Below are 16641 nucleotides of genomic sequence, written 5' to 3'. Positions count from 1 at the left end.
AAAATTTACAATGCTTGGTGTTTGAATTGTTCCTTTATATATGTATAGACTGAGGGTGTGAGATGAATCCTATTATTAATAGGGTAATAAAAAGGAATATTATACCATATAGTTATCTCTAAGGTAAAAATAACATTATTCTTACTAGCTACTACAAATTTACAGTGACAGACTCACTGTTATTCCTTAAATACATAGTTTAATCTACTTTTTACAAATCACTCAGTTAATCTAATGAGTCTCTAAGTAGGAATGACAATGTGTAGGGTAGGGTCTAGGTAGGGTACTGATGAATCCACATTTTGTTGGATTTTTACTTGTTTTTTTTTTGTGTTCCTTAATAGTAAAAATAGACTTAGGAAATGTAAATAGCATAGAAACATTATTTTAGTCAAATATCATAGGTTTCTTAATTTTTGGTTAATTTACATAGATATAACTTGCAATTTTGATCATTTGAATAATTCTGTAGGAATTTCTAGGCTTATTTCATGGATTTCTAGCTTTTGAGAAATTTTGAGTTGAAAGTGACCACTTTGGATTTCATAATGGACACTACAGCAAGTTAGATCCAGAGGGAAGTCCAAAGTGATCACTCTGATTTCATAGTAAACACTACAGAGACCCCAATTTGAAGAGGTGTTATGAGTAGTTACTTTGAGTCTATAGTGGTAACTCTAAAGAAGGCAAAAAATCACCCAATCTTGTGCTCTACTATGAGAGCACCTGCGTGTAGCCACTATGAAACCATAGTAGCTACTATGGGTGACGACTACTACACTATAAATAAAATTTTAGAAATTAGGTCAGCAGCTTTTTAATACTCTTAGATTTCTTGCCATTTTAGGAATGCTTACAGAGTTTAGGTCAGCCTTGGGTGACAGCCAAGGCCTAAACCTAGGGTTTGATTTCAATTTTCTTCCTATCTTTCTTTACTTCTTGCATTAATGGTAGTGATTTCTCCCCATTTTCATTTGATAGTTGTAAGACCCATCCTCATGGAGGGCTAAACTCTTTTGTAATCCCTACTGAGTTCATTTAGATTCTTGAATTCCTGGGTTTGAATGGTAATATTGTTCTTTTTCTTCCATGAATTTCTTCTTCCTAGACTCATGAATTGAATTAATGGTTGAATGAGGGGAGCATTGTGTAATGAACCCTAATTCATTTTAAGGAAATTCTAAATTTTAATTGCTTAATTCTTGTTTAATTCTAAGATTACGTAATCAAGGAATGAAAGATTCGAGTTCATTGGATTGCTTAATTCATATGAAAACATAAGGTTGATTTTCGCTTGTTAAACTAACGTAATTCTGGGATGAGAGGAAGAGTATTAAAATTTTGAGAGGAATGAGGATAGAGTCCACATGAATGAACTAGGGATTACTACTTTTTATTGATTGAACATCATAATTCTGCTTCTTGCTCTTTATTTCAACCTTGGAACTACACAAATCCCCCTAATTAATTGCTTTTGTAATTAATGTTTTGAACATGTTTGATGCATATTCTCAACCATTGTCATTGGAGTCGACCTAGGTTAGCACCCTAGTATTACATTAATTTCTGTTTATATTTTGATGAGAATTCACGAAAAATCTTTCGTTCATCAAATTGGTGCCGTTGTCGGGGAATTTAGTGTTAATTTTGCATTAAACTTGTTAGTTACTCTGTTTTAGTGTTTTGTTTTTTATTTTTCTGCATTTTTGCTCAGTTTTTGTCGCATAATTCTGCAAAATTTGTGACTTTGTGCTGCGTTTTCTTGCAATTAATTATAATTTCTTTCTGCTTCATTTTACTGCACTTAGACAATAGTTTTCTACATAATTGTTAACCGCATTTTTGCTAGTTCATTTAGCTCACTTCTTTTCATTCCTCATAGTTAGTTTCTAGTGCATGATCAGATCAAATCTTGGAGACTTGTACCCACTTGATCCAGAAATTGATAGGACATTTCATACTAACATTAGATTACATAGACATAATTTTGAACATTTTGAAGAACCTTCATCTGCTTCATCTATCTACTCATCACCACATTCTTTAAATTCTGAATTGGACCAAATGGTTGATAATGAAAGAACATTAAAGGAACTGGCTGCACCTAATGTAACTCATCAAACTTTATGCATACAGTATCCTGACATTGATGCATCCTTTGTTCTTAAGACAGGACTAATACACTTGTTGCCTAGATTCCATGGTCTTGCAGGTGAAGATCCACACAAACACCTCAAGGAATTCCACATAGTTTGTTTAACCATGAGGCCACAAGATGTACTTGAAGAGCACGTTAAATTGAAAGCCTTCCCTTTTTCTCTAATGGATGCAGCCAAGGATTGGCTCTACTATCTCCCTCCTGGATCTATTACTAGTTAGGATAACTTGAAGAGGCTTTTCCTAGAGAAATTTTTTCCAACATCAAGAGCTGCATCTATAAGGAATTTGTGGGATAAGACAGCTTGAGAGAGAAACCCTCTATGAATATTGGGAAAGATTCCAGAGGTTGTGTGCTAGCTGCCCCTACCATCAAATTAGTGATCAATTGCTCATCCAATACTTTTATGAGGGATTGCACCCTATGGATAGGAGCATGATAAATGCCGCAAGTGGAGAGGCATTGGTAGACAAGACTCCAGTTGCAGCTTGCAACTTGATTAAGAACATGGCTACCAACTCCCAACAATTTGCAACAAGGCAAAATTCTTGTGCCAGAAATGTAAGTAAAGTGCAAGTTGCTGAATCTAGTAACCTGAAACACAAGCTTGATGAATTAGAATCCATGGTGAAGCAATTGGCCTCTATGCAAAAGAGTGTTGTTGCATCTTCTACTCCTCCACCATCTATTCCAGCCATGTTGTGTGGTATTTGTTCAGCTACAGACCATTACACTGATAGCTGCCCTACACTGCAAGAGTCGACAGTCTAGAAGGTAATCCTCAGGCTTATGCTGTAAATATTTATACTAATAAGTTTCCTTTTCCAAATTCGTAGCAACAGCCCAATTGGGATCTATCTTCCAATAGATATAACCCAGGCTGGAGAAACCATCCAAATTTGAGATGGAGGAACAACATAACCAGCAGCAAGACACTCAATATCAAGCACATCATGTTGGCCCAGGCAGACCTCATCAATCCCAACATCAACCACAACAAGCCCAACATCATCACCAACCATCTTCCCCACAACCAAGTGCATCCCAGAAAAATGAACCATCATTGGAGGAACTCATGAAGCAATTGACCATGAACAACATCACTTTCCAACAGAGAATTGAGGCTTTTATCAAGACTTTGGAGAATCAAATGGGACAGTTAACCTCCTCTCTAAACCAGATGCAATCTCAAGGCTCAGGGAACCTCCCTGCACAAACTATTGTAAATTCCAAAAAATATTAGTGCAATCACCCTGAGATCTGGAAAAGTGATGCAAGAGCCCACAATACCTAAGGAGAAAGAAGACTTAAGCTGTACTCCAGCTACAGTTGATCAAAATGGAGAGGAAAAGACTCAAGAACAACCAGAACCTACACCTGCCCAACCAAAGGTGGCAGAAAATGTTGAAAGAGTAATTCCTCTACCATTTCCTCAGAGAGTCAACTAACCAAGTAAGAAAGTTGAAGAGGCTGAGAAAGAGATTTTAGAGACCTTCAGGAAGGTAGAGGTGAACATACCTTTACTAGATGCAATCAAGCAAATACCCAAGTACGCCAAATTCTTGAAAGATTTGTGTACTCACAGGAGGCATCTTAAAGGTAATGAAAAGGTGAATATAGGTAGGAATGTTTCTGCACTTTTTGAGAAACAAAGGTCCACAATGTCTGAGAAATGCAAGGACCCAGAAACATTCACCATTCCATGCATCATTGGTAATAATAGGATTGAGAATGCCATGTTAGATTTAGGAGCATCCATAAATGTCATGCCATTGTTCATTTTTACTTCACTTTCTCTTGGTCCTCTACAACCTACAGGTGTAGTTATCCAGTTAGCCAACAGGAGCATAACAAACCCAGCTGGGATTATTGAAGATGTGCTAGTCAGAGTAAATGATCTTATCTTCCCAGCTGACTTCTACATCCTGGATATGCAAGAGGGAGAGTCAATGAAGAGTGCTACATCAATCATCCTAGGAAGGATGTTCTTGAAGACTGCAAGAACGAAAATTGATGTGCATGTCGGGACACTTACTATGGAGTTTAGGGACAACATTGTGCGCTTTAACATACTTGATGCTATGAAGCACTCATCTAAAGAACATTTTGTCTTCCAAATTGATTTATTTGATGATTTGATATATGAATAATTTTCTAAATTTTTAGAAGCATATTTTTCTTTTAATTTTTTGAATGTATAGATACTCCCATTTGTCAATATTGTAATAATTCTTCTATGTGTGACTCTTGTATTTCTGACTTTTTGAATATGAATTCTGCAAATTCTAATATTGAAGATATTGAAAAATTAATAGGAGAAGAATGTGATGTTTTGAGTTCAACAAGTATAATTGAGATACCCTTTGGATTTTAATGTTGCAGAAATATCTTCTACTAAAAGTGCTAAATCACTTCCCTCTATGGATCAACCTCCCACACTAGAGCTTAAGCCTTTGCCAGAACATTTGAAATATGCCTATCTGAAGGCAGACGAAAAGCTCCAGTGATAATCTCCACCAAGCTGAATATTGATCAAGAGAAGGGACTCCTTGAAGTGATAAAGAGGCACAAGAAAGCTATAGGCTAGATCCTCGCTAATATTCCTGGAATTAGCCCCTCTTTGTGCATGCACAGAATACTGTTAAAGGAGGATGTCAAACCAGTGAGGCAGCCTCAGAGGAGGGTGAATCCTATCATCTTAGACGTGGTGAAGAAGGAGGTCACCAAGTTACTACAGGCTGGGATCATCTACCCTATCTCAGACAGTACTTGGGTCAGTCCGGTCTAAGTGGTCCCAAAGAAATTTGGATTCACTATGGTGAAGAATGAGAAAGATGAACTAATACCCACCAGAGTTCAGAATAGTTAGAGAGTCTGCATAGACTATCGGAGACTAAACCAGACAATTCGGAAGGATCATTTTCCACTACCATTCATTGATCAAATGCTAGACAGGTTAGCTGGTAAGTCTCATTATTATTTTTTTTTATGGTTTTTCTGGTTATTTTCAAATTTGCATAGCACCTGAAGACCAGGAAAAAACCACTTTTACATGTCCTTTTGGCATTTTTGCCTATAGGAGAATACCTTTTAGCTTGTGCAATGCTCCAGGAACATTTCAAAGATGTATGTTAAGCATTTTTTTTTACTTAGTGGAGCATTGTATAGAAGTTTTTATGGATAATTTCACTGTATATGGCCCATCTTTTTCTGCATGCTTAGTTAATCTAGAAAAAGTTTTGAAGAGATGCATTGACACTAATCTTGTGCTAAATTTTGAGAAATGTCACTTCATGGCAGAGTAAGGTGTAGTGTTAAGTCATATCATATATGAAAAAGGCATTGAGGTAGATCCTACAAAATTAGATGCTATTGCACAATTGCTTTACCCTCTTGTGTTCGAGGGGTTCGTGCTTTCCTTGGCTATGTAGGATTTTACAGGAGATTCATTAAGAATTTCTCCAAAATTGTCACTCCCTGTCCAAGCTTTTGCAAAAGGAGGCTGAGTTCAATTTTGATGGAAAGTGTAAAGAAACATTTAATATGCTTAAGGAAGCCCTGACCACCACACCTATCATCCAACCTCCAGATTGAACCAAGCCATTTGAGTTGATGTGTGATGCATCTAATTTTGCAGTAGGAGCTGCCTTGACACAGCGGGTTGGTAAGTTTCCTCACATGATTTATTATGCTTCTAGAAATTTAGATCCAACATATTGTAATTACACCACAGCTGAAAAAGAATTGTTGGCCATAGTGTTTGCATTGGACAAGTTTAGGTAGTATCTTTTAGGGTCAAAAGTTATGATTTTTACTGATCATTCTGCCTTAAAGTATTTGCTAAAAAAGACATTCTAACCCTAGGCTCATAAGATGGATGCTCTTACTTCAAGAGTTTGATTTGGAAATAAAGGATAGAAGTGGAACTCAGAATCTAGTAGCTGACCACCTAAGCAGGATAAAGGGAGTTCTTGACCCTATTCCTCTTTTAGATGATTTTCCTGATGAACAACTCTTAGAGTTGTATATTTCACAGGCACCCTAGTATGCTGACATTATTAATTTTCTTGTTATAGGGGCCTTTCCAGCAGATGCACCAAGAGCTAAAAAGGAAAAAATAAGGAGTAATACCAAACACTAAGTTTAGGATAACTCTTATTTATGTAAATTCTGCAGTGACCAAGTCATCAGAAGGTGCATACCTAATGAGGAGATTCCATCCATACTACAGTTTCGTCATGCCTTAGCTGTAGGTCATCAAGGACCTCAGAGGATAGCAAGGAAAGTATTAGATGCAGGACTGTACTGGCCTTCAATTTTCAAAGACTCATGGCAGACATATTCCACTTGTGAGAGATGCCAAAGAGCAGGAAGAGTAATTACTTAGAGATAGGAGATGCCCTAACAGCCCATCCTATATTGTGACATCTTTGATGTCTAGGGTATTAACTTTATGGGACTCTTCCCTTCATATTTTGGTTTTCTTTATATACTTCTTGCTGTTGATTATGTCTCAAAATGGGTGGAAGCTAAGGCCACCAAGACTAATGAAGCGAGAGTTGTTGCAGATTTTTTCCGTACCAACTTATTTTGTAGGTTTGGAATCCCTAGAGCCATTATTAGTGATCAAGAAAGTTCTGCAATAGGATTATAGACGTCTTGTTGAAAAAATATAGAGTTGTACACAAAGTTTCCACTGCCTATTACCCACAAACAAATAGACAAGCTGAGCTCTCTAATAGAAAAATCAAGAAAAATACTTGAACGAGTAGTGCAGCCACATAGGAAAGACTGGAGCCGCAGGCTTGATGATGGCTTGTGGGCGCACAGAACTGCATTCTAGACACCCTTGGGAATGTCACCATATAGGGTAGTCTATGGAAAAGCTTGCCATTTGCCAGTTGAGGTGGAACATAAAACTTACTGGGCAGTGAAGACTTGTAATATCCATTATGACTCAGTTAGAGAGCAAAGGAAGTTGCAGTTACAAGAGTTGGAGGAGCTGCGTCTTGAGGCTTATGAAAACTCCAGAATTTACAAAGAAAAAATCAAGAGGTACCATGACAAGATAATCTCAACGCCTCAAAATCATGCCTGAAAAGATCAAATCAAGGTGGATTGAACCTTGCACAGTCACAAGGGTGTTCCCTCATGGTGTAGTGGAAATCCAAAGTGACTCCACAAGCAAAAGCTTTATGGTGAATAGGCACTGTTTGAAGCCATTCTTGCAAAATTCAGCAACCTTCGAAAAAGTTGAGGACTATTCACCATAAAGCTTTTGAAAAACTTGCACTTACCCTGCACAAATCCCAACCATAACCCTTGGCTTGCATAACTCTCTCCATACGTCAAGCTAGTGACATTAAAGAAGTGTTGTGTAACGCCCCAAAGTTCGTCAACTAAGCTAGTGACTCTTAGATCTAGTTTGGTTGCTATTTATGGCTTGCTAGTATCGGAATAATTAGCGAGATGCTGAACTTTTCTATTTTATTCACTGAGGAGAATAGTGACTTGATCTCTAAGTTTTGCATTTTAGAGTAACTGCATGCAATACACTTGGCTTCGATATCATCCAAGAATTGTCCTGATTGTTTTCAGCTGTACTGTCCAAAAATACCCCTGAGAATCTTGCTAAAACAAAAAACTACATTTTGTCTTATTTAAATTATTGAAAAATCATAATTATCATTCTCGAAAAATGTAAGATTTTGTAATCATTACGAAATATTCTATATTTACTTCAAAAGATTTTATAATCATTACGAAATATTTTATTTTTATTTCAAAAGATTTTGTAATCACTATAAAAAGATTTTGTAATCATTACGAAATATTCTATATTTATTTCAAAAAGATTTTGTAATCACTGCAAAAAGATTTTGTAATCATTACAAAATATTTCATATTTATTTCAAAAGATTTTGTAATTACTGCAAAACGATTTTGTAATCATTACATAGATTTTGTAATCATTTCAAAATATTCTATAATCATTTCAAAAGATTTTATATTCATTTCAAAAGATTTTATAATCATTTCAAAAGATTTGTAATCATTACTTAGTCCTGTAATCATTACTTCAAATCTTTACAAATCTAGTATCGGCCACTAGATTTTCATGCAAAATATTCTTGTTTCCTAAAGTGCAAACACCATAATTACCCGAATCTTCCAAAATCTAGTACCGACCACTAGAATTACATGCAAGAGATTCTTGTCTCTTAATTTGCAAACATAATCATTTTAGAACATTCTTGTCTTGACTTCCAAAATGCCGACACCATAATTCCCTTAATTAATTGTCTTTCTTGAAATTAGCACCACATCAAAAGTCTCGTCCACATGTCAACCTAGTCATGTCGCATTTTTCTCGGCCAACCAAATTTCATGCATTTGTTGCCCAAAATCTTAACCTTGGAGTTTTGTGCCGATTTTTGGAAATTGCTCCACCCAAAACCCTTTGCATGCAGCCCTAAATTATTTCATGCATTTTACTTGCCAAAATATACTAACTTTGCTTGCAAGTTTCCCTAAAAGCATCTATTCCTACACTAAAAACTGTAACACCCTTTTCTTGCACCATTCTCACCAATTTCACTACAATTCTACTTCTTTTGGACTGTGAGCAAATTTTGGGACTTCCAAGGCTTATCGAATAAGCTAACCATGAGTTCCTAATTACCTTGGACCATTAAGACCTTAACCTTCATATAAATTATTCATTTTTGTCCATTTGCCCATTTTGGAAACAAGAAACCGAGACCTCACTTCTCATTCTCTCCACTTGATTTCTCATTTCTCTCTCTCACTTTGCTTCATCATTTTTATTCTCTCAAAGTCTCAAATTCTCTCAAACTCTCTCAAGAAAACCAAGAGCTTCCAGCCCCTCAAACACCGCAATTTCTTCATCCAAATCACTCAAACACTTCACCCTTCCATCACTAACTTCTTCCTCCATCTTCTCTCAAATTTTCGTGTGAAAGGAACCAACCTTGGAGGAGAACTTTGAAGAACTTGGTTTCCATTTTTGGTCCAGCAAGCTCTCTTTGAAGATCCACAAAAATCCAGCCCTTTCTCTCACCATTTCACGCCCAAAACTCAAAGGCAAGGGGGAGTTCTCACCTTTTATTTTGATTCTTGCTTTCCCATAGTTAAATTGTGAAAAATCCTTAGAAAATTTTCATTTTTATCTTCAATGATCTTGGACAAAATGATTGAACCCTTTGCATGTTAAGTTTGCATCTTGCTCTCCACTTTTATCACTTTTATATTCTCAGTTTTATGCTTGGATGAGTGGACCCTTTGAAAGTTTGAATTTTTATTATTTGCATGTTGAATCTTTTGGTGCATATCTCGGTTTTGCACTTGTCTTGGCTGAATCTTTGGTTCAAATAATGGTTTACCCTTGGAGTCTTGGAACCGTGAAATGATTTGTTAAAATCCCCCTTTTGCATGTTGATTTTGAACCTTGAAGGTTTTGGTTTTCCACTTTCTAAACTCAATATTAGTTTTTAACCAATGATCTTGCACTTGACTACTCAAATGATGCCTTGCATGTCTTGAACCCCTTGTTCTTTTGAGATCTATCTCTCTTTAAATAAGTGTACTCTTTGGATCACTAAAATGAAAGATCTAAGTGTCAAAAGCCCTTATGTATTGCCTCGGTTTAGACTTTTTAAACCTAATCCTTTGCTGAAAATTAAAGTACTGCACTTGGATGATGGAACCTTGTGTTTGCATGTTGATTTTTCTTTATTTTGCTTATTGTGGACTTGATGAAAAATGAGTTTTTAAAGGCTGGACAGTTTTGATTGTTATGAGGAAAAAGGCTAAGATTTATATATTTTGAAACCTTGGGACATTTGGAAAGGATTGGTATGATTCATTGTAATTAATCTCATAAAAAGAGAAAAGGAAAATCGCTTGGATGGTTTCGGTTTTGGTATTTAAAAGTGTTGCAAAATTTGGAAAATAATTTGCATGTTTGGGGCAAATAAATAAATTAAGATGTTGGACAGTTTTGAGTTTTAAGAGAAAGACTTGAATTTTGTATTTTGAGGTCTTGAAACTATTTGGAAAAAGTTAGTGTGAACTTTAAAAAGAAATTGCACAAAAGGAAAGGCTAATTCTAGTGGACAGCCTATGTTTTGAATATATAAAATGCTATAAAAGGTTGAAATACATCTTGTATGCCTTGGTTTGTATAAGGAAGGAAAAATGAAATTGAAAAGTGCAATTACTTGGCTGGACTTGATTGAACCGTGATGGACTTTGCTAGTGTGAAAGATTGATTGTTGCTTGTAAATTTTGCATGATTAACCTTGGATGAATATTAGTGCAAGACTTGAAATTACTTGATTTTGGATGTGGAAATTCATGAAATTTACTTGAGTAACTTGCTGGAAAAATGTGAATGATGTGAGATATGTACTATTCATTCTTGGTAATTGTGTTTGAGAGCCTTGAGGTATGTTTGAAGTGATGCTTGGCTGGAAATTTAGATTTCCTTACTATTCATTGTGAATTTAGCTATGAAATTGCTATTTAAGAGCATCACATGCATCATTGCATACCTTATGAAAGAAATGATGAATTATAACAATGTGTAGCGAAAATAATTATATGATATTGCAATGTTGATAATCTAGAGCCTTTGAGGGCTGTTTGATGGAAATGGACCACGAATACGATTGGAATTATTGGAAGTATTATGATTTAGTTGCCTTTTGAGTGATTGAGTATTGAGAATAAAAAATCAGCAAGTGACAATGCAAGAAAAATGTGATAAATGAGAGGAAAGGACTTAGATGGTGTGTGACATAAATTAAACTACTTGGTGTGACAAAAGTACTTAAGTTTGATTGAGATAACCTCATAAAAAGCGAGAAACCGATAGGTAGTACCCTTGAATCATTGTGTATTAACTTGATTAATTAGTGGTTTAGAAAGGAATTAAGTTTAATGAATTGTTCTTTCATGGAGAGAAAAACTGAGAGGAAGAAAATTAAGAGAGTAAGAGTCAGAGTGAAATGATTTATGGTTTAGAAGGTGTTAGAGGTTAATGAAAATAAATGTGATAGTTAGGATGAACTTGAAAGAAGAGATTGTAAAGATTGAGGAATAAGAATGTGCTAAATTGAAAGAGGGATTGAATTGAAATGTGAAATAAAGAGTAACTTGAGAAAGAGGAAATGAATTATGAAGGCTTGAATGATTTGCCTAAGTTGTGGTCCAATATATTAAGTGCTGCACTAAAATTATCCATGAGTGGGAAAATATAAAACCATGAGACTATGAATCTATGATGAAGGATCTATTCTAAGCTATGAGTTCCAGAAACTATATTACTTTGAACTACTATGAACTCATTGAAATTGCTATGAAAACTCATGGAATCTATCTATCTATGCTACTATGAAACTCATGGAATCTATCCATGCTACTGTGAAACTCATGGAATCTATCCATGCTACTAAGCCCTGTGATGGCTTCTATTATATTCTACTATGCCTAGCCTCTAAGTGGTTACATGAAATGAGAAAACTATCAAAGAAAACTGAAAAATATCATTTCATGCATCATACTATTATTTTGAACGACTTGGAGGCATTACCGCGGCACAACTTGGAGGTGTTGTAGGTTTGGTCCCGAGTAGATCTACTGGGGGTGGCAAAAGGGGGAATATTCGACCTAAGTGCCAACAGTGATGCGCCTCTGTGGCCAGGTCGTGACCCACTGCAAACCTTAGCCAAACCTGACAAGGACCGCACATTCTATGGTCGTCGAGGTCCATTCCTGAAGAGACCTATCTTGGGCCAAACACCAGTGGTGTTCTACTAAAGCTAAATGCTGCTTCTATTCTATTCTACTGTGCCAATCTAAATATAGGGAATGAAGTCCTCCGATCGCCTCACAACTTGAATCTATCTATGAGACTCTATGGTAAAAGCTGGGCAAGTCACCAGTCATAGAGTGATGGGATCCCCACGCATCATTTACATGCTATTAACACATGAGTGACTTTATGGATGAGATTGAAACCTGCATTCATGCATCATGTGCATTACTATTGAATATTCGTGAGATTTGTTATGATTATGATTACATTTATCTCTCTATTATATGATGGAACCTTTGATGATGCTGAATGTCGATTGTTAGATTGAGATGTGACTGTACGCCGCCTTCCTTGGGGTATGGCTATATATGATGTTTGTGTTTGGAGAACTCACTCCTTGTTTGTGTTGTTTCATATCGCTTTCCTTTTATCTATATAGATGGACATGAACAAGGTGAAGGCATGGAACCTACCTTCTGAGGAGGATACCTATTACTTGTTCACCCCTCGCGCTGCTAAATGGATCGAGGAGAATGATAAAGATCCCGCTTCTACTTTTAGTTTTTCTTCCCCTACTTCTTCTAAGGAGTTGAATCCCATTAGGGATTACTCTCCTCATGACTGATGTTTTATTTACTTATGCATTAGGAGAACTGCTCTTAGGAAGTCTAGTCTTATTCTGTTATGTTTTGTATTTGGATAATGCTAATCGTCTTTAATTATGACTAAGTACTTGACTATGCTGCCAAACTGATATTTAATATATCGAGGTGTTATCATATTATAAGCTGTGTCTATTCTTACTCTATTAGGCCGTTGGGATTGAAATGTGGAATGATAATTAGCTATGGTATGGTTAGATGTTGAACAGATATGTATATTAACTCTTTTTTTCCAGAAAAAGGGAACCTATACTTATATTTCTATGTATGAAGAAAATTTTTTTTACCAGATTTTGATGTTTTATGAGTTACTACATTAATAAAGTGATATCAGAGCTTTAGTATTAGAAGGGTCGTTATATGTTGTACGAGAGGCAACTCACAAGTTGGTTTAGAGTTTTAGTTGTTCCTTTACATTTAATAAGCATTTGTTATTTGAGCTGTGATACTTGATGGATCCATGCATAGTTCTGCTGTTAAAATTCCTCTTTCTACACTATATTTGTTAATTGATATGATTTTCTGCATATTCTTAGAATTTTACGGTGGAGACTGCAAATTTTGGCCTGGATCCAGACACAATTTCAAGAAGATTCAAATGGACAGAAGAATGCCCATTTTCACCTTACAATACAATCACTTGGGAGAGAAGTTTCAATTTCATCATCAGAGGTGACCACTTTCATTTCATAGTAATCACTTACAACTAAGGTAAGTGGTCCTCCTCTTTGTAGTTCTCACTTTCATTTCATAGTAATCACTTCCAAAGGCTTTTGGGTCAACAAAAGTACGCGTAGCCACTCCCATTCCATAGTGACTACGCACAGAGACATTTGGGAATTAAGGACTCTCTGTAGTTGCCACTTTCATTTCATACTAGACACTCTAGAGAAGCCCTTTTTAAGCAAACATGGTGCGCATTGCCACTTTTATCCCATAATAGCTACGCGTAACCCCATTATGAAATTTTTGAAAAAAATCGCTCTCTGTAGTTGTTACTTTCGTTTCATAATGGCTACGCACAGTACCACATTGCAAAGCTTCAATGCGCATGTCCACTATGGTTTGAAAGTAGCCACACCCAAAGCCTATATAAATAGAAAGTGACCACTCCAGCCCTCACTTTCACTCAATCTTTGAACGCTCTCACCCATGTCTCCAATTCCCCTGCCAAGTCCCTTTCATCCCCACTATTCTGTGCTAAAACCCATTCATTTATGTATTTCTGTACTAATTTCAGACTCTCACTCAGGTAATTTTTCAATTCCCCTATTTCTACATTAGGGTTCTTCGTTCAATAATTTGGAGTTTTGAATTCTAGTTTTATGTGTTGAAATTGCTTGGGGAAGATTGAGATTCTGGGCATGCTAATATGATTAAAAGGGATTGAGGATATTAATTTGGTTTAATTCACTGCACTTTGGTTAATCAAACCCTAGCATGACTACTGTCATTTTGGGTTTTTGCTTTAAGAGTTCCTGCGTCGAAATTCTTGTGTAAATAATGCCATTTGAAGTATGATTGCTTGATTGAAGTGAATTGGAGGTGTTTATTTATTATATTTGTTGTATTCTGCCATTGTCGAACCTTAGGGTGGCCACCTCCACTTGTTCTACTGCATGTTTTGTGAATTCTGATCTGATATTGCCTATCCTAGGTTGTATTGACAACTTTTGGACATACTCGCATGATTAAAAAGGGGTCTGAAATATTATCTTGATTTAACTCACTGCGTATTGAATGATTAGACCTTAGAGTAATCACTGTCGTTTGGGAATTTTAATTCTAGCCATCATATGTTTAAATTGTTAGATAAACTCTATTAATTGGAGCATAATTATGTGTTTAAAAAGGGTTGGGTATGTTAATATGATTCCATTCAACGTGTTTTGGTTGCTCAAACCCTAGAATGAGTAGTTCAGTACCCCATGATTGCATTGCATCAAGTGACTTGCTGTGTTTGAATCTAGCATGTATAAACTCCATTTCAGTTATTACCCCACATGTGTGTGATCACGTTGTGCTGCAATCTTTGATTGCATGATACTCATTTTGAAATTTTGCTAATGCACAACATCTTTGTACTATGTTGCACATATCCCTCTTTGTGGTTTACATTTCTGCACCAATGGCATCACTCTGTTTTAGTCATTTTGCCTGCAACCTGCATGACCATGGTAGCCACTATCACACTGAATTTGAACTACACAATGTTCACTCTTGGACTATATCATTTCTCTAAATTATTATGTTGCTACATTTTCACTCTTGACATGACTCACTATATATAATTGCATTCACAATTGCTAAAGTGTAGGGACTGTATAGCTATAATTGTTACTGTCATATAAAACCACAGACACTGTGTGCTCTGCATTCTAGTTTATGAAGTAGGCACTCTATGTATATATGTATTCTTTTGGGCCAACTTTGTGCTGCACTGTCATTACATGTACCCTGCACAACTATCCATAACTCAGGCCTCCACTGATAGCTACATATCTGTGATAATTATACTTTAGCATGCTTGAATTTCATTGTACCTCCTATCACCTATTTTGCTATAATACATAATATTTTCTATCATAGTGATCACTTTGGCAGTATAATTCTCTTCTTGAACTGCACTCTTACTGCACCAACACTGCCATTAAACTGAGATCATTTGCAGAATAACTTAACATGTCATTTGTCCCTTTTGAGAATGTTTTATGCCAATTTTGCTGCCTTAATGCTGTCATGCTTAAACCATAGAGTGATTACCTTCACACTGCACTCCACTACAACACACAGTTTGGTTTATCTTGTTCACATTCACTTTGAATCTTATTTTGCTTGCCATATACCTCTGCTGTTCCACATCAGTGTGCATTTAGCTCACCATCCCTTCTTTTCTTTTTTGCAACAATCATGGTTAACACACACAGGAAGAAACCTCCAAGACCCAAAAGAGCCAAAACAACTGGTGCCTCATCTTCCAGACCTCCACCTGCACATGATCCTAGAATTCGATCCTTGGAGCATGAGGACTACTTCAAAGCCAACATCCTGCGCAAGCAAATAGTACAGGACTGCAACTTACGAGATCCAAGAGGGCACCTACCCCCAATTTTAAGAGGAGATTTAGAAAAGAGGCTGGGACCTCTTCACTACTTGTGCTAGCAATGAGTAGAAGGAAATCACCCAAGAATTCTTTGCTAATGCCATAAGGGTCAAAGGCGACACTTTTTCCCCTTAGACACAGCATGGTGAGGGGCAAGGAAATTAACTTCACTCCCTCCAACATCCAAAGAATTCTGAACATTCCAACTGTCCCTAAGCTAGCTGACCAACTAGACTTCACCACCTTCAGCATTTTGGAGGAAAAAGACTACAAACCTATCCTTGAAACTATCTGCAAGGAGGGTGAGAACTTGGAGTTTGACTGCAAGATGCAGCCTAAGAACCTGACAACAAAGCACCTGGTCCTTGCAACAAAAGTCTAAAGTGTCTTCATTCTCAACTCCTTCATGCTAGTTGTCCATTCCTCCATAGTGGCAGTGAAGAGGGCAGAGCTGATCTATGTCATTCTCACAGGCATGCCCATCTATGTTGGTGAAGTGATCAGCAGTGCCATCATGGACATCTTGAGCAGGAGCAGAGACTTCATTGGTTTTCCATCCATCATTGCTATTTTATGTCAAGATGCTAGGGTAGACTTTCGGGACTACCAGCAGAGAGTGAGAGCAGCCCCTCCCATATCCACTGCTATGGTGAAGGAGTTGTTTAAGCCCAACAAGATCACTAACTCAGGGTTATCACTACCAGTTGACTACAGAAAGGACACTCCACTAAGGATGAGGGAGAAAATGAGATAGATTGCCCTGAGGCAGAATGCCATCCATGCTGGCCAGAAGGTTTTCCTGACTCTGATAGACACAATGCTGTTGAACATTGTAAAGAAATTGGGGATGACCACTGCACAACTTTATGATGCCTCCACC

General features: G+C 36.7%; 1 protein-coding gene across 1 annotated transcript; it reads left to right on the top strand.

Moving 5' to 3' along the window:
- Nucleotides 1-2593: 2593 nt before the first annotated feature.
- On the top strand, nucleotides 2594-7256 carry LOC113862196. Its single transcript, XM_027495311.1, has 9 exons — nucleotides 2594-2719; nucleotides 2877-2932; nucleotides 3744-3871; nucleotides 3977-4114; nucleotides 4541-4661; nucleotides 4793-4931; nucleotides 6072-6202; nucleotides 6335-6533; nucleotides 7002-7256. Exons 1-9 carry the CDS (start codon nucleotides 2594-2596, stop codon nucleotides 7254-7256), a joined length of 1293 nt encoding a protein of 430 aa, XP_027351112.1.
- Nucleotides 7257-16641: the final 9385 nt, after the last annotated feature.

The sequence above is a fragment of the Abrus precatorius genome, unplaced genomic scaffold, assembly GCF_003935025.1.
Source record: "Abrus precatorius isolate BTA unplaced genomic scaffold, Abrus_2018 Scaffold3, whole genome shotgun sequence".
NCBI lineage: Eukaryota > Viridiplantae > Streptophyta > Magnoliopsida > Fabales > Fabaceae > Abrus > Abrus precatorius.
The sequence above is the reverse complement of the archived record's forward strand: the minus strand, read 5'-3'. Positions and strand labels throughout refer to the sequence as shown.